The 27,929-nt window shown below is 40.5% G+C and overlaps 1 protein-coding gene across 1 annotated transcript in view; it reads left to right on the plus strand.

The window, feature by feature from the left end:
* Positions 1-27,929, plus strand: part of CFI (complement factor I) — a 204,159-nt gene that overhangs the window by 75,109 nt on the left and 101,121 nt on the right. The window contains exons 4-5 of the mRNA XM_053703548.1: positions 16,625-16,788; positions 19,417-19,527. Coding sequence (XP_053559523.1) covers positions 16,719-16,788; positions 19,417-19,527 — 181 coding nt within the window. The 5' untranslated portion in view covers positions 16,625-16,718. The remainder of the gene's footprint in view (positions 1-16,624; positions 16,789-19,416; positions 19,528-27,929) is intronic.

The raw sequence follows: 27,929 nt of genomic DNA on the forward strand, positions 1-27,929 counted from the left end.
AGGGTTTACTTAAGAAAATTTTTGTTCAACAAGGTTTTCTTCTCCAACCTATTGCCTGCATTATTCCTGTAATTACTGCAGCGGCTTTCTGGTTTGAGGCGCTGGAAGACTCGCTCCAGACAGAGACCTCATATGAGGAAATTATGGATAGAATTAAGGCTTTAAAGCTAGCTAATTCTTTTATTACTGACGCCGCTTTCCAAATAGCTAAATTAGCGGCGAAAAATTCAGGTTTCGCCATTTTGGCGCGTAGGGCGCTATGGCTAAAGTCCTGGTCGGCCGATGTGTTGTCTAAATCCAAGCTTTTGAACATTCCTTTCAAAGGAAAGACCCTCTTCGGGCCTGAATTGAAAGAGATTATTTCAGATATCACCGGGGGGAAAGGCCATGCTCTCCCTCAGGACAAGCCCTTTAAGACAAAGAATAAAGCTAATTTTCGTTCCTTTCGAATTTTCAGGAACGGCCCCGCTTCATCCTCTCCCGCTGCAAAGCAAGAGGGTAACGCTTCACAGCCCAGGGCAAACTGGAAACCTTACCAGGGCTGGAATAAGGGTAAACAGGCCAAAGAGCCTGCAGCTGCCACCAAGACAGCATGAAGGGGTAGTCCCCGATCCGGGACCGGATCTAGTAGGGGGCAGACTCTCTCTCTTCGCTCAGGCATGGGCAAGAGATGTACACGATCCTTGGGCATTAGAGATTGTAGCCCAGGGATACCTTCTAGAATTCAAGGACTCTCCTCCAAGGGGAAGGTTCCACATTTCTCGTCTGTCTACAGATCAGACAAAGAAAGAGGCGTTTTTACGCTGTGTAGAAGATCTACATATAATGGGAGTGATCCACCCAGTTCCAATTGTAGAACAAGGACTGGGGTTTTACTCAAACCTGTTTGTGGTTCCCAAAAAAGAAGGAACTTTCAGACCAATCCTGGATCTCAAAATTCTAAACAAATTCCTCAGAGTCCCATCATTCAAGATAGAGACCATTCGGACAACCTTACCAATGATCCAGGAGGTTCAATATATGACTACCGTGGATCTAAAGGATGCGTATCTGCACATTCCTATCCACAAAGATCATCACCAGTTTCTCAGGTTCGCCTTTCTGGACAAGCATTATCAGTTTGTGGCTCTTCCTTTCGGGTTGGCCACTGCTCCCAGAATTTTCACAAAGGTACTAGGGTCCCTCCTGGCGGTTCTAAGACCACGGGGCATAGCAGTGGCGCCTTACCTAGACTACATCTTAATTCAGGCGTCGACTTTCCAAAGTACCAAGTCTCACACAGAGATTGTATTGGCTTTTCTGAGGTCTCACGGGTGGAAGGTGAATGTAAAAAAGAGTTCTCTCTCCCCCCTCACAAGAGTTCCATTCCTAGGAACCCTGATAGACTCGGTAGAAATGAAAATATTTCTGACGGAGGTCAGAAAGTTAAAACTGTTAACTACTTGCCGAGCGCTTCATTCCAGTAATGACCGACGCCAGTCTGTTAGGCTGGGGTGCTGTCTGGGACTCCCTGAAAGCTCAGGGCTTATGGTCTCGGGAAGAAACTCTTCTCCCGATAAACATTCTGGAACTGAGGGCGATTTTCAATGCTCTTCAGGCATGGCCTCAACTAGCGGCGGCCAAATTCATCAGATTTCAGTCGGACAACATCACGACTGTAGCTTACGTCAATCATCAGGGGAGAACAAAGAGTTCCCTAGCAATGACGGAAGTAACCAAAATAATCAGGTGGGCGGAGGATCACTCCTGCCATCTCTCAGCAATTCACATCCCAGGCATAGACAACTGGGAGGCGGATTTTCTAACCTCCACCCGGAGGTATTTGCCCAGCTGACTCAGTTATGGGGCACCCCAGAGTTGGATCTGATGGCGTCCCGTCAGAACACCAAACTTCCTCTCTACGGGTCCAGGTCCCGGGATCCCAAGGCGGTATTGATAGATGCTCTAGCAGCACCTTGGTCCTTCAATCTGGCTTATGTTTTTCCACCGTTTCCTCTCCTCCCGCGTCTGGTTGCCAGAATCAAGCAGGAGAAGGCTTTGGTGATTCTGATAGCGCCTGCGTGGCCACGCAGGACTTGGTATGCAGACCTAGTGGACATGTCATCTGTCCCACCATGGACACTGCCAATGAGGCAGGATCTTCTAATACAGGGTCCGTTCAAGCATCCAAATTTAGTTTTTCTACGTCTGACTGCTTGGAGATTGAACGCTTAATTCTATCAAAGCGTGGGTTCTCTGAATCAGTTATAGATACTCTGATTCAGGCTAGAAAGCCTGTCACCAGAAAAATCTACCATAAGATATGGCGGAAATATCTTTGTTGGTGTGAATCCAAGGGTTACTCATGGAGTAATATTAGGATTCCCGGGATATTGTCCTTTCTCCAAGAAGGATTGGAGAAAGGATTGTCAGCTAGTTCCTTAAATGGACAAATATCTGCTTTGTCTATCCTGTTACACAAACGTCTGGCAGAGGTACCAGACGTTCAAGCGTTTGCTCAGGCTTTAGTCAGAATCAAGCCTGTCTATAAACCTGTGGCTCCGCCATGGAGTTTGAATCTAGTTCTTTCAGTTCTTCAAGGGGTTCCGTTTGAACCTTTACATTCCATAGACATTAAGTTGTTATCTTGGAAAGTTTTGTTTTTGATAGCTATCTCTTCTGCTCGAAGAGTTTCAGAATTATTAGCCTTACAGTGTGATTCACCTTACCTGGTGTTCCACGCAGATAAGGTTGTTTTGCGTACCAAGCCTGGTTTTCTTCCTAAAGTTGTTTCTAACAAGAATATTAACCAGGAAATTGTTGTTCCTTCTCTGTGTCCTAATCCATCTTCAAAGAAGGAACGTCTATTACACAATCTTGATGTAGTTTGTGCTTTAAAGTTCTATTTACAAGCAACTAAGGATTTCAGACAAACATCTTCCTTGTTTGTTATCTATTCTGGTAAGAGGAGAGGTCAGAAAGCGACTGCTACCTCTCTTTCCTTTTGGTTGAAAAGCATCTTCCGTTTGGCCTATGAGACTTCTGGCCAGCAGCCTCCTGAAAGAATTACTGCTCATTCTACCAGAGCAGTGGCTTCCACATGGGCTTTCAAAAATGAGGCTTCTGTTGAACAGATTTGTAAGGCAGCGACTTGGTCTTCACTGCATACTTTTGCCAAATTTTACAAATTCGATACTTTTGCTTCTTCGGAGGATATTTTTCGGAGAAAGGTTTTGCAAGCAGTGGTGCCTTCCGTTTAAGGTACCTGTCTTGTTCCCTCCCTTTATCCATGTCCTAAAGCTTTGGTATTGGTATCCCACAAGTAAAGGATGAATCCGTGGACTGGATACACCTTGCAAGAGAAAACAGAATTAATGCTTACCTGATAAATTACTTTCTCTTGCGGTGTATCCAGTCCACGGCCCGCCCTGGCATTTAAGTCAGGTAAATTTTTTTTGTTAAACTACAGTCACCACTGCACCCTATGGTTTCTCCTTTTTCTTCCTAACCTTTGGTCGAACGACTGGGGGGTGGAGCTAGGGGGGGAGCTATATGGACAGCTTTGCTGTGTGCTCTCTTTGCCACTTCCTGTAGGGAATGAGAATATCCCACAAGTAAAGGATGAATCTGTGGACTGGATACACCGCAAGAGAAAGTAATTTATCAGGTAAGCATAAATTCTGTTTTTTTCCAAATATGGTCAACCTATCTCACACTGGAGAGAAGCCATCTTGTTTGTTTTTTTGTGTGCTGGCTTCCAATTAAGGCATTAGCTCACCAACACTACTAAACAGAAGCATACATTTCATGCGACCAGAGGAAACACTAATGAACACTTAGGGCTTGAGTCTCTAGAGTGACATAATTGAACCAACCCTTCCATGGTAAAACTTCAATCAAGTCTCTAAGAAATGAACTGAACCTCCCTGTCAGGGTTTTTTCCCTGATCTGTTTGCCATGTGCTTCTGGCAGCCATTTTACTCACCTCTTTTGCTGACTCTGGTGCATACTGTGTGATGCTGCTCATTTCCTGCACTTCCTTTTATGGCCAGACTGGTGTACATCATCCGTATGAGACAGGATGCAGTCTCAGAATTGTGATGTCATCACTTATTATTTAAAGGGCCTCTGTTCAGTATGCTTTGCCCTTGCGTTGTCTCAGACCTGTTTGTGAAAGCTCCTGTGTATTACCTGGCTGTCTGACATCCCTCCTGGTTCCTGATCCCTGGCTTGTTCCTGACTCTGCTGTTCTACTTGTTCCTGATTCCGGCTCATCTGACTATTCGCTTTGGCTCCGGCTCCTGACTCGGCTCGTCTGACTACTAGTTCTGGTTTTGATTCCTGGCTTGTTATTTGACTTGTGGACTTTTTATTATTTTTTGCTATTAATAAAGGTGTGATTATTTTTGCACTTCTTGTCTCAGTCGGATTCCTGGCACCCTGACATTACGCAAAGGCCATGAATCCTGATGCTAATAATCCACCTTTACCTGCCATAATTTCCGGGATGGATGAACAGGATCACCGCTTGGATCAATTTGCACTAGCCCTGCAAACCCTGCTGACTCGCACTGCACATTTAGACCAATGTGTCCCGCAAGTTATGGCTGCTCCTGTTTCCGCTGCTGCACCTAGTCCTACCAGGAGCATGTGCGGTTCTGCACCTCTACCTCAGCGATATGGAGGCGATCCTAATCAGTGCAGAGGGTTTTTGAACCAGGTGGGCATTTACTTTGAGATGTCACCTCAGGCGTTTCCCTCTGACAGAGCTAAGGTGGGATTTCTGATCTTGTTACTCTCTGACACAGCTCTTGCCTGGGCTAATCCCTTGTGGGAGACTAATAAACCTGTGATTTCAAATTACCCTGAATTTGTGGCCTCCTTTCGAAGGGTATTTGATGTTCCAGCTCGCTCCTCCTCTGCTGCTAAACGACTCATGTCCATTCAGCAAGGTACAAGATCTGTTGCTCAGTATGCCATTGAGTTCCGTATGCTTGCCGCAGAGGTAGGTTGGAACAATGAAGCCCTTATTGCCGCCTTCTTTCATGGGCTCTCTGATGCGATTAAAGACGAAGTTTCTGCAAGAGATTTACCAGAAGATCTCGAGGCATTGGTGTCTTTTTTTATCCTAATTGACATCAGACTAAGTGAGAGGCCCTCTTTCAAGTAGCGCTTGCGGAAGCCTCCTGTTCCGTTGTTTCCTACATGTTCGTTCCCACCCATGCCTCCCTCTCCTCCCATGCCTCCTGGTCCCGAGTCACCAGGTACTGCTGAGCCGATGCAGTTGGGTTTCATGCGTCTCTCCACGGCAGAGAGGGCCTTTAGGAGGAGGGAGGGGCTCTGCCTCTATTGTGGGATACAGGGCCACCTTTTGAAGTCTTGTCCTACACGGCTGGAAAATGCTCAGACCTAAGGTCCTGTCGGGGGCAGACCTTGGGTGGTTTATCCTTGTCCCCGGAACGAAGGAGAAACCTTTGGTCATGGTTGTCCTTTCCTGGGTGGACTCCTCCATAGTCACCCAGGCTCTGGTGCTGCGGGCTATTTCATTGACAGTGCTTTTGTATCAAAGCACTACATTCCTGTTTTGCCTCGGTCCGTTCCGCTTGCTATTGAGGCCATTGATGGCAGGCCCCTTCACTCATTACTCACAAAACTGCTCCGTTATCCATGGCTGTTGGGGCTCTCCATTTTTAAACCCTCCAGTTCCAGGTGATAAACTCTCCGCATTTTCCGGTTATTCTGGGTTATCCCTGGCTCCAAAAGCACAATCCCAGTCTCGACTGGCGCAGGTCCGAAATTTTGTTGTGGTCTCCACAATGTATTTCCACTTGTCTTCGGAAAACAGTTAAAGTCTTGTGCACATCTTCGGTATCTCAATTGCCAGAGGAGTACCAAGAGTTCCTAGACATTTTTGACAAGGTGCGTGCTGGTACGTTGCCTCCTCACCGGTCTTACGATTGTGCCATAGACCTACAACCTGGAGCCATTCCTCCTCGGGGTCGGGTTTACCCTCTGTCTGTTGCAGAGAATTGTGCTATGGAGGAGTATGTTGCCGATGCTCTGTCGCGGGGGATCATCCGCAAATCCTGCTCTGCTGCAGTGGCTGGCTTCTTCTTTGTGAAGAAAAAGGGTTGCGAGTTAAGACCATGCATCGATTATAGGAGTCTTAATCGTCTTACCATTAAGAATGCTTACCCTATTCCGCTCATTACGGAACTCTTTGACCGCCTCAAGGAAGCTACGGTCTTTACTAAACTTGATTTGAGAGGAGCATACAATCTCGTTTGGATCAAGGAGGGCCACGAATGGAAAACAGCATTTAACACCAGGAGCGGGCATTATGAGTATCTTGTAATGCCCTTTGGCCTATGTAATGCTCCTGCTGTTTTCCAGGAATTTATTAATGATGTTCTACGAGATATGTTGCAACAGTGTGTTGTGTTGTGCTTAGACGACATCCTCATACACTCACCCACACTTGAGGCTCATCGTTCTTATGTTACACAGGTTCTTCAGAGACTACGTGAGAACGGCCTGTTTTGTAAACTCGAGAAATGTGAGTTCCATCAGACTCAAGTAACCTTCCTAGGTTATGTTATCTCCGTTGCAGGGTTCTCCATGGATCCTGACAAGTTATCTGCAGTTCTGCAGTGGCCTCACCCAGTTGGTCTTCGTTCTATTCAACGTTTTTTGGGGTTCGCCAATTACTATAGAAAGTTTATTAAAAACTTTTCTTCCTTGGTCAAACCTATCACAGACATAACCTGTAAAGAGAATGATCTACTCCATTGGTCACCTACTGCCATTAAGGCTTTGATAGTCTTAAGACTGCCTTTGCTGCCACTCCAGTTCTGGCTCATCCTAACCCTGTTCTGCCTTTCGTTCTTGAGGTCGATGCGTCTGAGACTGGAGTAGGTGCCCTCATGTCTCAACGTCCTACGCCTGACAGTTCCTTGCATCCGTGTGGTTTCTTCTCTAAGAAATTGTCTCCAGCAGAGTGCAATTATGAAATTGGCGACAGGGAATTACTGGCCATAATTTTGGCACTCAAGGAATGGAGGCATTTTCTCGAGGGTACTAGCGTGCCAGTGCTCGCTCTTACTGACCACAAGAATTTAACTTATCTATCTGAAGCAAAACGTTTGTCGCCCCGACAGGCCAGATGGGCGCTATTTTTGTCTCGGTTTAATTATGTGGTCTCCTACCTGCCTGGCAGTAAGAATATTAGGGCTGATGCCCTCTTTCGACAATTTTCGCCTCTGTCCAAGGAGGAGTCTGTACCTACTCCAGTTATACCTCCTGACCATATTTTGGCTACCATACGTGCTAATTTGACTTCTCCCTTGGGGGAGGAGATCCTGGCTGCACAAACCAATGCACCTCCTGAGAAACCTAGTGGTAAGTGTTTTGTTCCTGAGAATCTTCGAACTAAACTTTTGCACACTTACCACTATCCTAAAGCCGCAGGTCTCCCATGCAAGAACCAAATGATTTGGTCTGTCACTCAACAATTCTTGTGGCCAGCTCTTCGTTCTGATGTTGCTGCGTATGTTTCTTCCTGCTCAGTTTGTGCACAGAATAAGACGCCTCGACGTCTTCCTGTGGGTCTTCTTCAAGCTCTTGCTAATGGTGAGCATCCTTGGACACATCTTTCCATGGACTTCATTGTCGAGCTCCCTGTTTCCAATGGCAATACTGTTATCCTTATGGTGGTTGACCGTTTTTCTAAAATGTCACATTGCATTCCCTTGAAGAAGTTGCCTACCGCTCAGGAGCTTGCTTCAATTTTTGCCCGGGAGGTCTTCCATTTACATGGGTTATCCAAGGAGATAGTGTCGGACCGGGGTAGCCAGTTTGTCTCCAGATTTTGGCGTTCCTTTTGTGCTCAAATGGGGATCCAGCTTTCCTTCTCCTCGGCATATCACCCTCAATCCAATGGGGTTGTGGTACGGTCTAATCAAGCTCTGGAACAGTTCCTCCATTGCTATGTCTCAGATCACCACAATAATTGGTCTGAACTGTTAACTTGGGCAGAGTTTGCTCGTAATAGTGCTATTAATGCTTCCTCCAAGTTATCCCCGTTCATGGAGAATTATGGGTTTCAACCATCCTTGTTGCCCGATTCATTCATGTCTCAGGATATTCCGGCTTTGGAGGAGCCTCTCTGGCAACTCCGTTCCACGTGGGTGCAGATTCAGGATTGCCTTCATCGTTCTATGCAGTGCCAAAAGTTCCAGGCTGATCATAGGCGTCTGCCCGCGCCTTCCTACCAGGTTGGTGAGAGAGTTTGGCTGTCCTCCCGCAACTTGAACCTTTGTGTGCCTTCCAATAAACTGGCTCCCCGTTATGTTGGTCCTTTTCGAATACTCCGACAGGTCAATCCTGTGGCCTATGCTCTTGACCTTCCTCCTGCAATGCGCATCTCCAATGTTTTTCATGTCTTCCTCTTGAAAATATTGGTTTGTAATCAGTTTACCACTGTGTTGCCTCGTCGCCGCCCTATCTTTGTTGACAACCATGAGGAGTATGAGGTCAGCAGCATTATTAACTCGTATGTCCTGGGGCTGCGTACAGTATTTTGTTCACTGAAGGGGCTACGGTCCGGAGGAGCGTTCATGGGTTCCCTCCTCCGATGTTCATGCTCCCGCCCTCCTCTGTGCCTTCCATGCCCGTTTCCCCAATAAGCCTTTTGTCCTCCCGCGGGGGAGGGGTCATTGAGGGGAGGGTACTGTCAGGGTTTTTTCCCTGATCTGTTTGCCATGTGCTGCTGGCAGCCATTTTACTCACCTCTCTTGCTGACTCTGGTGCATACTGTGTGATGCTGCTCATTTCCTGCACTTCCTTTTATGGCCAGACTGGTGTACATCATCCGTGTGAGACAGGATGCAGTCTCAGAATTGTGATGTCATCACTTATTATTTAAAGGGCCTCTGTTCAGTATGCTTTGCCCTTGCATTGTCTCAGACCTGTTTGTGAGAGCTCCTGTGTATTACCTGGCTGTCTGACGTCCCTACTGGTTCCTGATCCCTGGCTTGTTCCTGACTCTGCTGTTCTCCTTGTTCCTTATTCCGGCTCATCTGACTATTCGCTTTGGCTCCTGACTCGGCTCATCTACCTACTAGTTCTGGTTTTGATTCCTGGCTTGTTATTTGACTTGTGGACTTTTTATTATTTTTTGCTATTAATAAAGGTGTGATTATTTTTGCACTTCTTGTCTCAGTCAGATTCCTGGCACCCTGACATTACGCAAAGGCCATGAATCCTGATGCTAATAATCCACCTTTAGCTGCCATAATTTCCGGGATGGATGAACAGGATCACCACTTGGATCAATTTGCACTAGCCCTGCAAACCCTGCTGACTCGCACTGCACATTTAGACCAAAGTGTCCCGCAAGTTATGGCTGCTCCTGTTTCCGCTGCTGCACCTAGTCCTAACAGGAGCATGTCCGGTTCTGCACCTCTACCTCAGCAATATGGAGGCGATCCTAATCAGTGCAGAGGGTTTTTGAACCAGGTGAGCATTTACTTTGAGATGTCACCTCAGGCGTTTCCCTCTGACAGAGCTAAGGTGGGATTTCTCATCTCGTTACTCTCTGACACAGCTCTTGCCTGGGCTAATCCCTTGTGGGAGACTAATAAACCTGTGATTTCAAATTACCCTGAATGTGTGGCCTCCTTTCGAAGGGTATTTGATGTACCAGCTCGCTATAAAGGTGTGATTATATAAAGGTGTGATTATTTTTGCACTTCTTGTCTCAGTCTGATTTGTGGCACCCTGACACTCCCATAGAAAGTAATGAACCTCTCTGGAATATAGAATCTTTCAGGGGAGGGTAAATGAGAAAGTGAGCACATTGTACTGATATCAACGCCTTGCTGTTCTCAGTGTGCTTTACTGCATTCGATTTTAGGTTCTTATACATGTGTTTTTTTAGTCAGTGCATTTAATGCACTGCATATTTTTAGAGAAACTCACTAGCTTCCATTTGGTGCGATAAAATACTTAAAGGATTACTTTCTGTTATAATTTTTAAGCCAAACAACTAACATATTAAAGTTAATAAACATTAATTAAAACCTACTGACCTATATTTTCTCCAAAACGAAGTTTCATAACGTTCTAAAAGTTATATCTTTTATTCACCGATGATGTCAAATTATCCTGCCCACTATTTTCAGCACTGCATGTTCAAAATACTTAAACCAATAACTTTGTGTTTAAAGCGCCATTTTGAAACCTAGGTATTGTAAACAGATTGGTACAGAGCAAAGGATACCCACGGAGTGGGTTTGGAAAACAATTAAATTTGCAGACAAGATTTCTGATATACGGTAGAGATATGTTAATGAAATGCTATTGATAAAAAGCGTATTTGGGGTAGTTAGTTAGTAACAAGCATAGAAAATATTTATTTACAGTGGCCCTTTAACATGAGACCCTAGAGAAAACTTCAGACACACCCAAGGAACACCTCTGTTCAGCCCTCCCACTGAGGCTGCAAGACTCATTGTACAGAAAGTATTCTCTGAAATGTGTATTTTTTGGTAGAATGTTAGCTTTGTATTTTGGCATTACATTGATTGGCTGCATTGCATACTGAATTCTCTTTTTCCATGAGAACAGTGCAACAAGGGGCAGCCATGCACACCGAGCAATGTACAGTGGTAACCACTTACATCAGTGATGGTGTTAGCAAATCCATACTGCACATGCAAGTGTCTCAGGCAGCTGTTGGGTTCCTGAAGGCCTGGGAGTCCACTGGCCAATGTTCTGGGCAGGGGAGGGGGGTTATTGAAGAAAAGTAATAAAGAAATAAAACAAGCTAGAAACAAAAATAAAAAATAAATAGTGCTGGTCCTAAAGCCACAATTAGTATATCAATTCCCACATTTGCATATATTTTGAAAATTATTTGGTTTACTTTAATATGGTATTATACACTTTATTGACTTTGAAAGTCACCTGTCTTGATTTATGTTTCTTGAGCTCTGTAAGGATTGAGAGATACCTGCATGAGGGCTAAAATGCATTTGTGTGTTTTTACTTACCTTAACACCGTGGTTTTATTCATCCCACCTGACACCAAGTTCCAGCTATTGGTGAAGAACCTGTAATATCTACTTTACAAGAGTTTCTAATGAGTGTTTTTTGTCCTATATATCAGTCTTGGTGATAAATTTATATTTAATAAAAGTTAACTTTTTATGGTAGTAGTGTGTGCATCCCAAAATGTTTTCTATATTTGTACTTTGAAAGGGATATTGCACCAGATAGGGTGTGGTAAATTTCTCCCACCCAATTAGTACTGCACCCTTTTATTTATATTATCACAGTGCCAGTGAAATATATTTTAATATTTTGGGAGAGGGGCAATGTATTAGTATACAAACTATATATATTCATCAAAGTACCTACACACACGAACAGTATATGACCTCCAATGGATCTCAGTTTCCCATTGACAGTTATTGACCATATATATCACTTTGCGGTTTTTTTTTTTTGTTTGTTTGTTTTTTAATACTAAGCAGGGTTAAAATAACAAGTTTAAATAACAACTATAAATGAGTTACTATGAGTAAAAGTTTAAACTAAAATTAGCACCAGTAGATACAGTTATATGTAAGGTCAACATTGTTTATGACTGGTTTTAAGTTTTAAGGATAAAAGGAACGAAAATAAATGGGGTTTTTTATATCTATAAGCTAATATAGAGTAGGATAAGCTCTTTCAGACACCCCTTGTCTAACTTAAACTAAGTAGTCAGCTGATTCATTTTTTGAATCATGTATTCTTCATACTATTACAATTAATGTTTTTTGTTACATTTTATTTTTTGTTACACTTCTCATATGTATTATTAAAAATATGTATCAGCAACTATGTATTAGCAACTACATGTACTAGGTGCATTAAGTGTATTAAAGGGACACTAAACCCAAAAAAATTATTTCATGATTCAGATAGAGCATGAAATTTTAAGCAACTTACTAATTTACTCCTATTATCAATCTTTCTTCGTTCTATTGCTATCTTTATTTTAAAAGCAGGAATGTAAATCTTAGCAGCCAGCCCATTTTAGGTTCAGCAGTCAAAATCAGCAGCATGGATAGCGCTCGCTTGCATCACATTCCTGCTTTTTAAATAACGATAGCAAGAAAACGAAGAAAAATTGATAATAGGAGTAAATTAGAAAGTTACTTAAAATTGCATGCTCTATCTGAATCATGAAAGAAAAACATTTGGGTTTAGTGTCCCTTTAAGTACACTAGTCAGTCTAGGGATAAGTTAAATCTGCAAACTTCTCTCAGAGATAATTGCTAATTGGTCAAATGTGTTAATTAATATTCACCAATAGTGTCACAGCTTTGATTTTAAATAGCAGATGTTCACCTGTTTCAGACACGTCTATGATTAAGGCTGTTGTGCCGAAACATGTCAGACGTGTTCATTTTAACCTGACCAAATAAAAGAAGAATTTTATCTTGTCAAGGAGTGTGCCGGTTTTCTCTTTTTGTACTATATATATATATATATATATATATATATATATATATATATATATATATATATATATATATGTATATATATATATATATATATATATATATATATATATATATATACACAGTATATATATATATATATATATATATGCACTATGTAAGTACAACACCAATTCCAAAAAAAGTTGGGACAATATGGAAAATCCCCCCCCCCTCCAAAAAAAGAAAGTAATTTGAAAATGAAATTCACCCTGTACTATATTGAAAACACATAATTAACACATTATTTGATGTTTTACTATTTGAATTGAATGTATTTTTGAAAATATACACTCATTTCAAATCTGATGTCTGCAACATGTTCCAAAAAAGTTGGGACAGTGGCAATTTAGGGCTAATAGTGATGTGACAAGTTGAAATAATAATGTGATGTGAAACAGGTGAGGCAATTGTGTAATCATAGTATATAAGGAGCCTCCAAAAAAGGCCTAGTCCTTCAAGAGCAAGGAAGGATCGAGGCTCACCAATCTGCCAACAGATGCGTCAGCGAATAATCCAACACTTTGAGAACCACATTCCCCAAAGACAAATCAGTAGGATTTTGGGCATTTCACCTTCTATAGTGCACAATATAAATAAAAGATTCAAGGAATCCAGTCAAATCTCAGTGCGTAAAGGGCAAGGCCGAAAACCACTTCTGAATGCTCGTGATCTCCAACCCCTCAGACGTCACTGTCTCAAAAACCATCATGAGTGTGTAATGGATATCCTGACATGGGCTCGAGAATACTTTGGTAAGTGTGGGTGCTAGCATGCTTCTGCCTGCAGTCCTGACCTGTCTCAGATTGAGAATGTGTGGCGCATAGTGATGTCGCGAACCTAAAAATTTGGGTTGGCGAACGCGAACTCCCGCAAAAGTTTGTGAACCGGGCGAACTGCCATAAACTTCAATAGGCAGGCGAATTTTAAAACCCACAGGGACTCTTTCTGGCCACAATAGTGATGGAAAAGTTGTTTCAAGGGGACTAACACCTGGACTGTGGCATGCCGGAGGGGGATCCATGGCAAAACTCCCATGGAAAATTACATAGTTGATGCAGAGTCTGGTTTTAATCCATAAAGGGCATAAATCACCTAACATTCCTAAATTGTTTGGAATAACGTGCTTTAAAACATCAGGTATGATGTTGTATCGATCAGGTAGTGTAAGGGTTACGCCCGCTTCACAGTGCGCAGTGTAGGTGATATACCTGCCCTGACCATGCTTTGCAGACCAGGTATCAGTGGTTAGATGGACCCTTGCCCCAACACTGTGTGCCAGACATGCCATTATAGCAGACTTATATGGCTTTGGCGTTGCTTTTTGGTAATTAGAAGGCTGCTAAATGCCACTGCGCACCACATGAGTGTGTAATGGATATCCTGACATGGGCTCGAGAATACTTTGGTAAGTGTGGGTGCTAGCATGCTTCTGCCTGCAGTCCTGACCTGTCTCAGATTGAGAATGTGTGGCGCATAGTGATGTCGCGAACCTAAAAATTTGGGTTCGCGAACGGCGAACGCGAACTCCCGCAAAAGTTTGTGAACCGGGCGAACTGCCATAAACTTCAATAGGCAGGCGAATTTTAAAACCCACAGGGACTCTTTCTGGCCACAATAGTGATGGAAAAGTTGTTTCAAGGGGACTAACACCTGGACTGTGGCATGCCGGAGGGGGATCCATGGCAAAACTCCCATGGAAAATTACATAGTTGATGCAGAGTCTGGTTTTAATCCATAAAGGGCATAAATCACCTAACATTCCTAAATTGTTTGGAATAATGTGCTTTAAAACATCAGGTATGATGTTGTATCGATCAGGTAGTGTAAGGGTTACGCCCGCTTCACAGTGCGCAGTGTAGGTGATATACCTGCCCTGACCATGCTTTGCAGACCAGGTATCAGTGGTCAGATGGACCCTTGCCCCAACACTGTGTGCCAGACATGCCATTATAGCAGACTTATATGGCTTTGGCGTTGCTTTTTGGTAATTAGAAGGCTGCTAAATGCCACTGCGCACCACACGTGTTTTATGCCCAGCAGTGAAGGGGTTAATTACGGAGCATGTAGGCAGCTTGTAGAGTTAATTTTAGCTTAAGTGTATTGTAGTAGACCACCCAAAGTATTGATCTAGGCCCATTTTGGTATATTTAATGCCACCATTTCACCGCCAAATGTGATCAAATAAAACAAAATTGTTCACTTTTTCACAAACTTTAGGTTTCTTACAGAAATTATTTACAAACAACGTATGCAATTATGGCATAAATGGTTGTAAATGCTTCTCTGGGATCCCCTTTGTTCAGAAATAGCAGACTTATATGGCTTTGGCGTTGCTTTTTGGTAATTAGAAGGCTGCTAAATGCCACTGCGCACCACACGTGTTTTATGCCCAGCAGTGAAGGGGTTAATTAGGGAGCATGTAGGGAGCTTGTAGAGTTAATTTTAGCTTAAGTGTAGTGTAGTAGACAACCCAAAGTATTGATCTAGGCCCATTTTGGTATATTTCATGCCACCATTTCACCGCCAAATGCGATCAAATAAAAAAAAAAAGAAATTCGCAATTTTAGGTTTCTCACTGAAATTATTTACAAACAGCTTGTGCAATTATGGCACAAATGGTTGTAAATGCTTCTCTGGGATCCCCTTTGTTCAGAAATAGCAGACATATATGACTTTGGCGTTGCTTTCTGGTAATTAGAAGGCCACTAAATGCTGCTGCGCATCACACGTGTATTATGGCTAGCAGTGAAGGGGTTAATTAGGTAGTTTGTAGGGAGCTTGCAGGGTTAATTTTAGCTTTAGTGTAGAGATCAGCCTCCCACCTGACACATCAGACCCCCTGATCCCTCCCAAACAGCTCCCTTCCCTCCCCCACCCCACAATTGTCCCCGCCATATTTACATATGCTGTGGTGTAGCATCCCCCCTTAGCCCCCAACCTCCCTGATCCCCCCCAAAACAGCTCTCTAACCCTCCCCATCTGCCTTATTGGCGGCCATCTTGGGTACTGGCAGCTGTCTGCTATTATTTCACAGTCAAAAAAGTGTTTTTTTTTTAAATGTACACTACTGTTACACCAGATATGAGTGGTGGCACTGGGCAAGTGGGCACAGTATACGCTGTGAGCCTGACACACACGCTGGCAGGCAGGCAACTGCAATTAGATTACACAGGGAAAAAAAAAAAGCAGACTGATGTTCTAGCCCTAAAAAGGGCTTTTTGGGGTGCTGTCCTTACAGCAGAGATCAGATGAGTCCTTCAGGACTGTTGTGGACACTGAATACACTAGCCTAGCTATCAATTTCCCTATTAAATCAGCAGCAGCTACACTGTCCCTCCTCTCACTAAGAATGCAGCTTCCGAATGAATCTAAAATGGATGCTGTCCAGGAGGTGGGAGGGTCTGGGAGGGAGGGTCTGCTGCTGATTGGCTGGAATGTGTCTTCTGACTGTGAGGTACAGGGTCAAAGTTTACTCAATGATAAAGAATAGGGGGCGGACCGAACATCGCATATGTTCGCCGTCCACGGTGAACGCGAACATGCTATGTTCGCCGGGAACTATTCACCAGCGAACTATTCGCGACATCACTAGTGGCGCATTATGAAGCGCAAAATAAGGCAACAAAGGCCAGTACAGTTGCGCAGCCTTGAGAGATGCATAATGGATGAATAGGGGAAACTTCCGCTTGCTAAACTTAACCAACTGATGTCTTTACTGCCCAAACGGTTAATAAGTGTTATTAAAAGAAAAGGTGATGTTAAGCAGTGGTAAACAGTCGACTGTCCCAACTTTTTTGGAGTGTGTTGCAGTCATCAGATGTGAAATGAGTGTATATTTTCAAAAATACATTAAATTCACAAAGTAAAACATTAAATAATGTGTTAATTATGTGTTTTCAATATAGTACAGGGTGAATTGAATTTTCAAATGACTCTATTTGTTTTTGGTTTTTTTTAGCATTTTCCATATTTCCTAACTTTTTTGGAATTGGGGTTGTATGTTGTAGTGGCAACAAGTAGAAAGTCACACTGCTAATGTCAGTTCCTTATTGCAGATATTGTATGGCTTAGATAATCTGTTTGCATTATTTTAGAGGTGCCAAACCATCTTTTAAAAATGAAGAATTCACTGTGCCCGGATCAGAAAACTGCCTTAAAGTGACATGCCAAGGCTTGGAGAACTCTTTGATGGAGTGTACCCTAAAGAAAAGCACTGGGAATAAGCGAGCTGGAGTGGTTTGTTATACAGAAGACAAAGGTTGGTAGTGAAACTCCTCTGTTTGTTTAGACCACTCAGGGAACAGACCAAATTTCCCTTTCTATAACTGTTTTCTTTCATATTAAGTTGGGTTGATTGCAGACAGAGCGTCACTGGGGGGGGGGGTGCGAGCTTTAACCGGGTAACACTCTCAGGAGGGGTGACACTATCAGACACATATTTGTGAACAGCTCCAAATCTCTCTGGACAATCCTGATATTATTTATTGTCCCAGAAATTATCCAGGATTTGGACTGTGTGGCTCCTGCTTACTGCTTCTCAAGCATGATCTGACATGACAGTCAGGGGAGAAGATAAGCAGCACTACAGTAGCACAGGCAACCAGCTCTGTAAAGTTTACCCAGCATTTAGTCACGTTACGTATATTCCAGCAACCCCGCTCATTTAACTCCCCCCACCCCCTCCTTCACTACCAGTGTTCTGTTTTTAACCGCTACATACGCCGGCAGGTGATGGTCCAGAGAGGGTTGGCACTTAGGCAGCTGATTGTGCTTTATTATAATTTTATTTTTTAACTGTGCCATACCGCTGTGTATAAGTGTCACATGGGTCTGAGCAGGTTACAGTGAAGGTCATATGATATATTGGCAGTGAGGCTTGCCTTGTTATGATGCTCTCAGCCTCTGAGGAGTAACTTTGGCATGGAGTGTGGAAAGCGGGAGCGCACGCTGCGCTGCATGTGAGTACAGAGCTGTTGCTACAGGTAATCTCTCAGTCTTCAGTTTCCTCATTCATCTGCAGTGTGTCTGCCCCTTCCAAAACTTAATTTCTGGAATGGCCACTGCATCATTTTAATACATAGGCACTTGACATAATAAGAGCACACTTAACCCATGGGTGGTTTTTAGCTTCCTTTATGATTTAAAAAAAATGCATTTGAAGAAAGAGTGATCAATTTAGTTAACTGAATTATATGTGTTATGTACCTGAAACATTTTTCCTACAATCAAAATTCATAGATTCTTGCACCTGGGCCCTGTGGTTTCTAGTTACGCCTCTGTGTGTGTGTGTGTATGAGTGTGTGTTTGTGTGTGTATGTGTGTGCGTATGATTGTGTTTGTGTGTGTGTGTGTGTATGTGTGTGTGCGTATGAGTGTGTTTGTGTGTATGTGTATGAGTATGTTTGTGTGTGTATGTGTATGTTTGTGTGTGTGTGTATAAATGTGTGTATGAATGTGTGTGGGTTTAGGTATGTATTAGTGTGTGTGTTTATATATGTATGAGTGTGTCTATGTGTGTGTATGTCTGTCAGAGCTATAGAATTTTGTGGTGTTATAAAAAAATTATGATAATAATAATGTGTGTGTATATATGAGTGAGCATGTGTATGTATATGTATGGACTGTACTACTTCCACTGTTACGAACAAAAAAAAAAAATCATTACTGTGGGGGGGGAGGGGGGGGGTGACACCATGAGCTTACCACACTGGGTGACACCAACACTAGTGACGCCACTGTGAATCGCATTTATTATTGTTTATTTGTTCATATATGTTTTTTAATGTATATGGGCCCCAGCATGTAAATCTACAAAAAAAAATCTGACAGCACAAAAAAGTTGGGCAACATTAACAACAAAATGAAAAAAGGGATATGAAACAATTTTCCTTTAGTAGAAAAAATATGTTAAATCAAATTAAACATAAATAGAGATTTTGTTAAGCAAAGCAGATAACTTGTTTTCTTGCTAAATTAGTCCTTAGAAATTCTCAGTATAGCCACTACCTACAGCTAGATAACAGAGAAAACATTACAGAACTTAGGTTCTATTGCCATATGATTTCTGAAGTAAAAGCCCTCTACTGAACATGGGTAATAAGCTGATTGTGGCTAGATTAGGTGTCTCCAAATGAAAAACTGCCACTTTGCCTTCCTGTAGAGACCCCAGCTTGTGGGACTGTGACATGCTGTGATGGACACTTCACAAATTAAATTAGAAAAAAAGAAAAATCCTTTTAAAATAATGACTAAAACATATTGCAATAGTCTTTATTGAGTACACATTGCTTAATGCTTTTTTATTACAACAATGAAACAAACTGTTTTATATCCCTTTAGGTGGAATAGCAAAAATCTTTATTATACAAAATAACCATAACACACATAAAGACAGATAGATAAATAGATAGATATGTATGTATACTTAGAAAATAGTTGCCTCAAATTATTCATAATCATTTTTAAATGCAAACGATTTATATTTCAGTTGAACACTCCACTTTAATATAGACCATTGGTTCCAAAGTCTGTAATGCTAGGCCAACAACGTGCACACACACACAAACATACGCACACACGCACAAAAACATGCACACACTCACTCATACATACACTCACTTATACATGCACTCACACACTCACTCATACATTCACTTATACATACACTCACACATGCACTCACACACTCACTTATACATGCACTCACACACTCACTCATACATGCACTCACACACTCACTCATACATGCACTCACACACTCACTCATACATGCACTCACACACTCACTCATACATGCACTCACACACTCTCTTATACATGCACTCACACACTCACTCATACATGAGTTAGCCTTTCTGCGCATAATAATTTCTTTCTTTTATTTCAGAATGTCATAAAGATGAGTTTAGTTGTGTCAACGGGAAATGTATTCCTTCCTCTAAATCCTGTGATGGTGAAAATGACTGTGGAGATCTCAGTGATGAACTGTGCTGTCCAAGTAAGGATGAACACTCACACACATGTGATAATAGATTGATGGGGTTTTTTAAAGGGATATGACACCCAAAAAAATTATTTTGTGATTCATTTAAAAAAGTTTCCAATTTACTTTTATCATCAAATTTGCTTTGTTTCCATGGTATACTTTATTGAAGAGATACCTGGGTATGTGTCTGGAGCACTGCATAGCAGACAATAGTGCTGCCATCTTGTGCTCTTGCAAATGGATAACATTTTTGCAAATCTGCTGCCATATAGTGCTCCAGACATGGGTAGGCACATGAGCTTATGTTTTTGCTTTTCAACAAAATATACCAAGAGAACAAAGAAAAAATATATAATATAAGTAAATTAGAAAGTTGTTTAAAATCAAATGCTCTATCTGAATCATGAAAGAAAAAATATTTGGGTTTCTTATCCCTTTGATTAAGTTTTCTAGTAAGTGCTGAAAATAGTTATGGTAATTATAACGGTAGTTAGAAAGGATTTAGGGGATTTAGAGCAATCAGAGCACTCGGAAATTTGCCTAGGAAAAAAGATTTATATTTTCTGTGTTTTCTGGGCAGGGAACAAAGGACTCAGACTAAAGAGAAGATCATTTGGAAACATTACATAATGCATAGTCCATCATCTATAATCACTGGTCTACATTTTATAGATTCCAGATTATTTGTATGTGTACTATATATATATATATATATAGATAGATAGATAGATAGATAGATAGATAGATAGATAGATAGATAGATAGATATTGGTAGAAGGCGCACTCCCACTTGCTGAAAAGGCAAATACCAGGGTGCAAAATGCCACAATATACTCCAGAGACTGCAATTATTGGAACTTGTGTGTGTATATATATACAGTATATTTATTTATTTTTTAAGAAAATTAAAAAAAAAGATACCGTAAGGAGGAAATAACCTCTCTTTTACACAGAAAGGGAATACAACACTCTTTTATTTATTAAAGCATATTCTTTGATTGATTTATCAAATTCCCATTTAAAGACCTCCCCAAGATCATTGTGAAGCATATTCCGAAATCCAAAAACACAAATTATGCCTAGTTAAAACACAAGGCAACTACGTATACATGACTTTTAAGAATATGTAAAAAAAAACTACTATGTATTACTTTGCTAAGTTGCTGAATTAGTACCTGGGGCGCGATCCGATAAAGATCGTAGTTTGCGGCGCAAGCGAGGGAACCCCCGCCGCCTGCAGTTTCAGCTCGCAACTCGAGCTATCCTATATACGGCGCCGTCAGAGGCTAAAGTGCCATAAGTCTGACAAACCAGCGATGTCCAGAAATCTGCGTAAGTACAAATTTCTGGAGTCGCCAGTGACTTACGGCACTTTAGAAACTGCCGGCGCCTACAAAACCTGACTAAAGTTATTAAATCTCCCGTACTGTCTAACACGCCTCCCTAACATAGCCCGACACGTCTAACCCTCTATCCGCTATCCCCCCTCACTATCCTAATAATAAAAAATTTATTAACCCCTAAACCGCCGCTCCCGGACCCCGCCGCCAGCTATATTAAATCTATAACCTAATCTATAACCACCGCCATCTATCTTACCTACCTCCTAAAGTGAGCCCCTACCCCGTCGCCATCTACCTTACCTACCCCCTAAAGTGAGCCCCTTACACCGCCGCCATCTATTTTAAAAATATTAACCCCTAATTTAATCCCCCTACACCGCCTCCGCCTATATTAAACACATTAACCCCTATTCTAATCCCCCTACACCGCCGCCAGCTATATTAACTATATTAACCCTAATTATATTAGGGTTAATATAGTTAATATAGTTATTATATTATATATATTAACTATATTAACCCTAATTATATTAGGGTTAATATAGTTAATATCGTTATTATATTATATATATATTAAGTATAATAACCCTATCTAACTCTAACATCCCTAACTAAATTCTTATTAAAATAGATCTAATTAATATTAATATTATTAATTAAAATATTCCTATTTAAATCTAAATACTTACCTATAAAATAAACCCTAAGATAGCTACAATGTAATTAATAATTACATTGTAGCTATTTTAGGGTTTATATTTATTTTACAGGTAACTTGGTATTTATTTTAACTAGGTATAATAGCTATTAAATAGTTAACTATTTAATAGCTACCTAGTTAAAATAATTACCAATTTACCTGTAAAATAAATCCTAACCTAAGTTACAAATACACCTACACTATCACTAAATTAAATAAACTACAAATATCTAAACTAAAATACAATAAAATAATCTAAACTAAATTACAAAAAAAAACCAAACACTAAATTACAAAAAAATAAAAAAGATTACAAGAATTTTAAGCTAATTACACCTATTCTAAGCCCCCTAATAAAATAACAAAGCCCCCCAAAATAAAAAAATTTCCCTACCCTATTCTAAATTAAAATAGTTCAAAGCTCTTTTACCTTACCAGCCCTTAAAAGGGCCTTTTGCGGGGCATGCCCCAAAGAATTCTGCTCTTTTGCATTGAAATAAATATACAATACCCCCCCCAACATTACAACCCACCACCCACATACCCCTATTCTAAACCCACCCAAACCCCCCTTAAAAATACCTAACACTACCCCCCTGAAGATCTCCCTACCTTGTCTTCACCCAACCGGGCCGAACTCTTCATCCGATCCGGGCGATGTCCAATCAAGCGGCAGTGAAGTCTTCTTCCATCCGGGCGAAGTCTTCTTCCATCCGGTGATGTCTTCTTCCATCCTGCGATGTCTTCAAGCAAAGCGGCATCTTCAATCTTCTTTCTTCGCTCCTCCGCCACGGAGCATCCTTTCCAGCACGACGACTTCCCGACGAATGAGGTACCTTTAAATGACGTCATCCAAGATGGCGTCCATCGACTTCCGATTGGCTGATAGGAATTAAGGTAGAAAAATCAGCCAATCAGATTCAAGTTCAATCCGATTGGCTTATTGGTTCAGCCAATCAGATTTTTCTACCTTAATTCCGATTGGCTGATAGAATCCTATCAGCCAATCGGAATTCGACGGACGCCATCTTGGATGACGTCATTTAAAGGTACCTCATTCGTCGGGAAGTCGTCGTGCCTGATGGATGCTCCGCTGCGGAGGAGCGAAGAAAGAAGATTGAAGATGCCACTTTTCTTGAAGACATCGCCGGATGGAAGAAGACATCGCCGGATGGAAGAAGACTTCACTGCCGCTTGATTGAAGACATCGCCCAGATGGAAGAAGACTTCATTGCCGCTTGATTGGACATCGCCCGGATCGGATGAAGAGTTTGGCCCGGCTGGGTGAAAACAAGGTAGGGAGATCTTCAGGGGGGTAGTGTTAGGTATTTTTAAGGGGGGTTTGGGTGGGTTTAGAATAGGGGTATGTGGGTGGTGGGTTGTAATGTTGGGGGGGGGGTATTGTATATTTATTTCAATGCAAAAGAGCAGAATTCTTTGGGGCATGCCCCGCAAAAGGCCCTTTTAAGGACTGGTAAGGTAAAAGAGCTTTGAACTTTTTTAATTTAGAATAGGGTAGGGAAATTTTTTTATTTTGGGGGGCTTTATTATTTTATTAGGGGGCTTAGAATAGGTGTAATTAGCTTAAAAATCTTGTAATATTTTTTTTATTTTTTTGTAATTTAGTTTAGATTATTTTATTGTGTTTTAGTTTAGATATTTGTAGTTTATTTAATTTAGCGATAGTGTAGGTGTATTTGTAACTTAGGTTAGGATTTATTTTACAGGTAAATTGGTAATTATTTTAACTAGGTAGCTATTAAATAGTTATTAACTATTTAATAGCTATTGTACCTAGTTAAAATAAATACCAAGTTACCTGTAAAATAAATATAAACCCTAAAATAGCTACAATGTAATTATTAATTACATTGTAGCTATCTTAGGGTTTATGTTATAGGTAAGTATTTAGATTTAAATAGGAATATTTTAATTAATAATATTTATATTAATTAGATCTATTTTAATAAGAATTTAGTTAGGGATGTTAGAGTTAGATAGGGTTATTATACTTAATATATATATATAATATAATAACGATATTAACTATATTAACCCTAATATAATTAGGGTTAATATAGTTAATATATATAATATAATTACTATATTAACCCTAATATAATTAGGGTTAATATAGTTAATATATATAATATAATTACTATATTAACTATATTAACCCTAATATAATTAGGGTTAATATAGCTTGCGGCGGTGTAGGGGGATTAAATTAGGGGTTAATATTTTAAAAATAGATGGCGGCAGTGTAAGGGGCTCACTTTAGGGGGTAGGTAAGATAGATGGCGGCGGGGTAGGGGCTCACTTTAGGGGGTAGGTAAGATAGATGGCAGCGGTGTAAGGGACTCACATTAGGGGGTATGTAATGTAGCTTGCGACAGTGTAGGGGATCACATTAGGGGGTTATACTTTTAATGTAGGTGGCGGCGGGGTCCGGGAGCGGCGGTTTAGGGGTTAAATACTTTATTAGGGATTGCGGCGGGGGATCGCGGTTTACAGGTAGATAGACATTGCACATGCGTTAGGTGTTAGGTTTATTTAGCAGGGAGTTACGGGGCTCCAATACACAGCATAAGGCTTACTACGGCTGCATTTTGTGGCGAGTTGAAAATGGAGTAAGATTTCTCCATTTTCGCCATGTAAGTCCTTACGCTGTATATTGGATACCAAACTGCGCTGGTTTGGTATACCTGCCTATGGCCCAAAAAAGCTTTTGCGGACGACGCTGCATATCGGATCGGGCCCCTGGAGTCTAATACATTTATAATCTCTGGCAAAATAACATATAATATCTCAACATATAACAACATCTTGCATATTCATTATTTATATAAAAAAAATAGGTGAAACTCTCTTTCCATTATCATTGTTATATATATATATCATTATTATTATAATATATATATATATATATATATATATATATATATATATATATATATATATATATATATATATATATATATATATATATATAAAGTTTTGAACTCCATTGCTGTTCTTTTAGGATACTGGTAATTTTTCAGATTGATTCACTGATTGACAAAAACAGTCTGTCTGTTATAAGATGGCAGTCAAGTAGTTTTTTTAAAGGGATAATAAGCTCCCACTTTTTAAAGTTTTAATTTAAAAGACTTAAATCACAAGTATGAGACCCTGTCTGTACCTGAAGTCTATATCTTATACCCAGTTTTAACCACCTTTTGTAGATGACACAATCAGAAGCTGTAGTGCATGTTCTAACGTAGAATAGCAGAGCACACAGACTCATTGCAAGACTGCTTGTTTTGTGTATCACCTATAGTAATAGATCTTAATCCAATATATATGGTTAGGAAACAGCACTGCAGTTTGCAGATACAGGAGTTCTTCCAAACCTCACCCAGCATGTCCCTTCTGGGTAGATGTTGATTTTCCAATAAAAGATTAAAGTTAGAATTGGTTTGTATTTCGGAAGCCAAGTGAATATCCCTGAAACGTCAAACTAAACTTTTGGCATTTGAAAATCCTCATAAGATATAAGAACTAATGGCGTAATACATTTTTTGCTCTATTACTCTTCTACAATGCTTTCATTGTATTATCTTGGCTTCCCTTAAAAGGATATATCCAGCTTGATGTAAACGGATTTTATTAGAAGAAAGCAATTTGGTTTTCAAGAAGGTTTGGCTAGGGTTCTAATATATATGTTTGAATTGTCATTGGACTGCACACCCCCTCCCCACTTTAATGTGTTTTCCAATTATACATTTTACTAACTGGAGTGTATTCATTTATTTATAAATAGCCCTGTTCACCTTTATTTTGTCATTTAAAATACATGCTCTTCCTGTTGAAACCACCACCTTTACTGCAATTTTAGTTCTGCAGTATCTCTATAGAAAAGCTTTGTGAACAAGAGGAACATAAGTACCAACCCCCCCAGTCGTGGGGAGGGGAGTGGTAGGTGAGAGATAGACCAAACCATTTAAAACTGTGTTTTGCAGCATTTTTTAATACAATTAAAGGGACAGTATACACCAATTTTTATATAACTGCATGTAATAGACACTACTATAAAGAAGAATATGCACAGATACTGATATAAAAATCCAGTATAAAAACTTTTAAAAACTTACTTAGAAGCTCCCAATTTAGCACTGTTAATGAGGTAGTCTGGGACACCCACTGAAAGGAGCTGGGTAAACAAAAAGAGCAGACGCCCCCCCCCCCCCATATAAAATACAGATAAAATAAACAGGAGCCTTTTTTAGACTTAGGTTTTTTATTTTGGAGGGTTGGTTGGGTGGGGGGGGGGGGTTACTTTTAGGGGGGAATTTGTCATTTTTGTAGGTAAAAGAGCTGTTTAACTTAGGGCAATGCCCTACAAAAGGCCCTTTTAAGGACTGCGATATACAAAGAAAATGCGCTTAGCTAAAAGTATCACACACTACACCTGCCCTAACTCCTTCTCTATTAGGGAAACAATAAATAAGTGAAAAAAGAAAGATAGTAAGTGCGCCCGAGGCTAAAGATACTATAAAGAATTTATTAGCATCCGGTTTGGATAGTTTATATGATAACTACAATAATGAAATCACAATGGAAAAATACATATAAAAGTGGAACGTCTCCCAATCCTTGTAAAAAAAGGAATTCATAAAATGTGCTAATTCATAAAAATGCTAAAATATCTAAACTATGCGTGCTTAAATATTATGGTAATATCAAAAACAAGATATGCGTTAATGCCGATAACCAAGAACAATGTGAAGATAATAGCAGCTAAAATACAAAAGTTCAACCGTTGTGTAATAGGGCATAAATTAACTGCAGGTACAGAAAAGGAGGTGTGTATGCTAAACCAGAAATGCCTTTCTCCTAATTGCACTTCTCACAATTAGTGCAATAATATCTAAAAGAAGAGAAAAAAAGGTGGTTGGAGAAGGCGCCAAAGGTTATCTGGTGTTTAAACCTAAATGATAAATTTGAAATTATCCCAAAATAAAAAGTGCAAAAAGCATATAATACTAGCTGACTTTTAATGGGGTATGTTAGAAACGACTTGAACAAATAATCCAACACTGTTGTGACAATAAGGCAATTCACTGATTACAATTTGATAAATAACATTTAATGATAAACAAACAAATAATTAAAAAACATTTAATATATTTCTCTGATTTAATAGAACAGTTAATAAGCTTCACTTCAACATAAAAACCATACGGTAATACTAATCCACACTAAAAAATAGCACTCAATCTAAGTTAACCTAATAGATAGCAGGCTTTCTATGTGTACCTAATACTCACAGTATAATAATAGAATGGTAAAAAGTTAAAACCAATAAGCAGAGTAAGATGTAGGGCTAATCGTTTCTGCTCGCTAGTTTGGAACCGGATGTTGTAAACCTGAAACACTGTCTGTAATGTTATTGGTGACTAGATTTTGACAGGCACAGTCTCTCAAGTCACAGTTGATAGGACTCCAAATAGATAGTTTTCTGTTTATGAAGAAGGTGAAATAACAGTAGTTCTTAAAGTGCAATATAACCAAAAGAATTCAAATCTTCACCCTAACTTTTAAGGGTCCTTGTAAAAGTCAGTAGTGAGCACTTACCCGGTGCTCCGGTGCTATGGGCGGGGCTTTATCTTCCGCTCACCTGTAACGCACCTTGTGTATCTTTTCGTCGGTGACAATCTTACAATTATTCAGTAGGTAGATTGTAAGCTTCAAAGTGTGCACACTTTCGATCCTCCTTAGATTGATGCTCCTACCGTCTTCGCTCAGTAGTCAAATCCACTTGGTTCTGGCATTACGGTCCTGGGAGCTTCTTGATTACAAGTCTTTTTCAAAACAAGCCGGATACTGGTATGGTCTACGCGTTTCAGCTCACCAGGGAGCCTTTGTCAAATAAATTAACTGCAGTATGTGCAAAAAGTTTAAAGCATAGAGCACAAGTCAATTCTGCTGCAAATATTGCGTTATCTATTTCTTAGCTAACAAAAACAGTCAATAGGACTATCCGAAGTGAGTGTATAAGTCGCTCCAAAAGTAAGTGTGATATTAGACTTACAGTTTCTCACTGATTATCGCTACACAGGAGATTTTCTTGGTGGATAGGATCAGTATTTTCCACAGCGTTTAGCAATTCTGTATCCTCCGTTCCCCAAAGGAACTACCGGTCATCTTAGCTCAAAACTGTAGATCACGTGTCCAAGTGTGACTACTAGATCATGTGTCCCAGTGTGACTACTTGCGTTTGTGTGACGTGTTGTAATGCCGGCTTACACTGTGAGTGGTTGGGGGTGACAGTCCCCTTGCGATAATTGGGCCAAAGTGCCCATCCTCCTTTTTCTTGTGAATGATGACTC

The sequence above is a fragment of the Bombina bombina genome, chromosome 2, assembly GCF_027579735.1.
Source record: "Bombina bombina isolate aBomBom1 chromosome 2, aBomBom1.pri, whole genome shotgun sequence".
NCBI classification, from domain to species: Eukaryota; Metazoa; Chordata; class Amphibia; order Anura; family Bombinatoridae; genus Bombina; species Bombina bombina.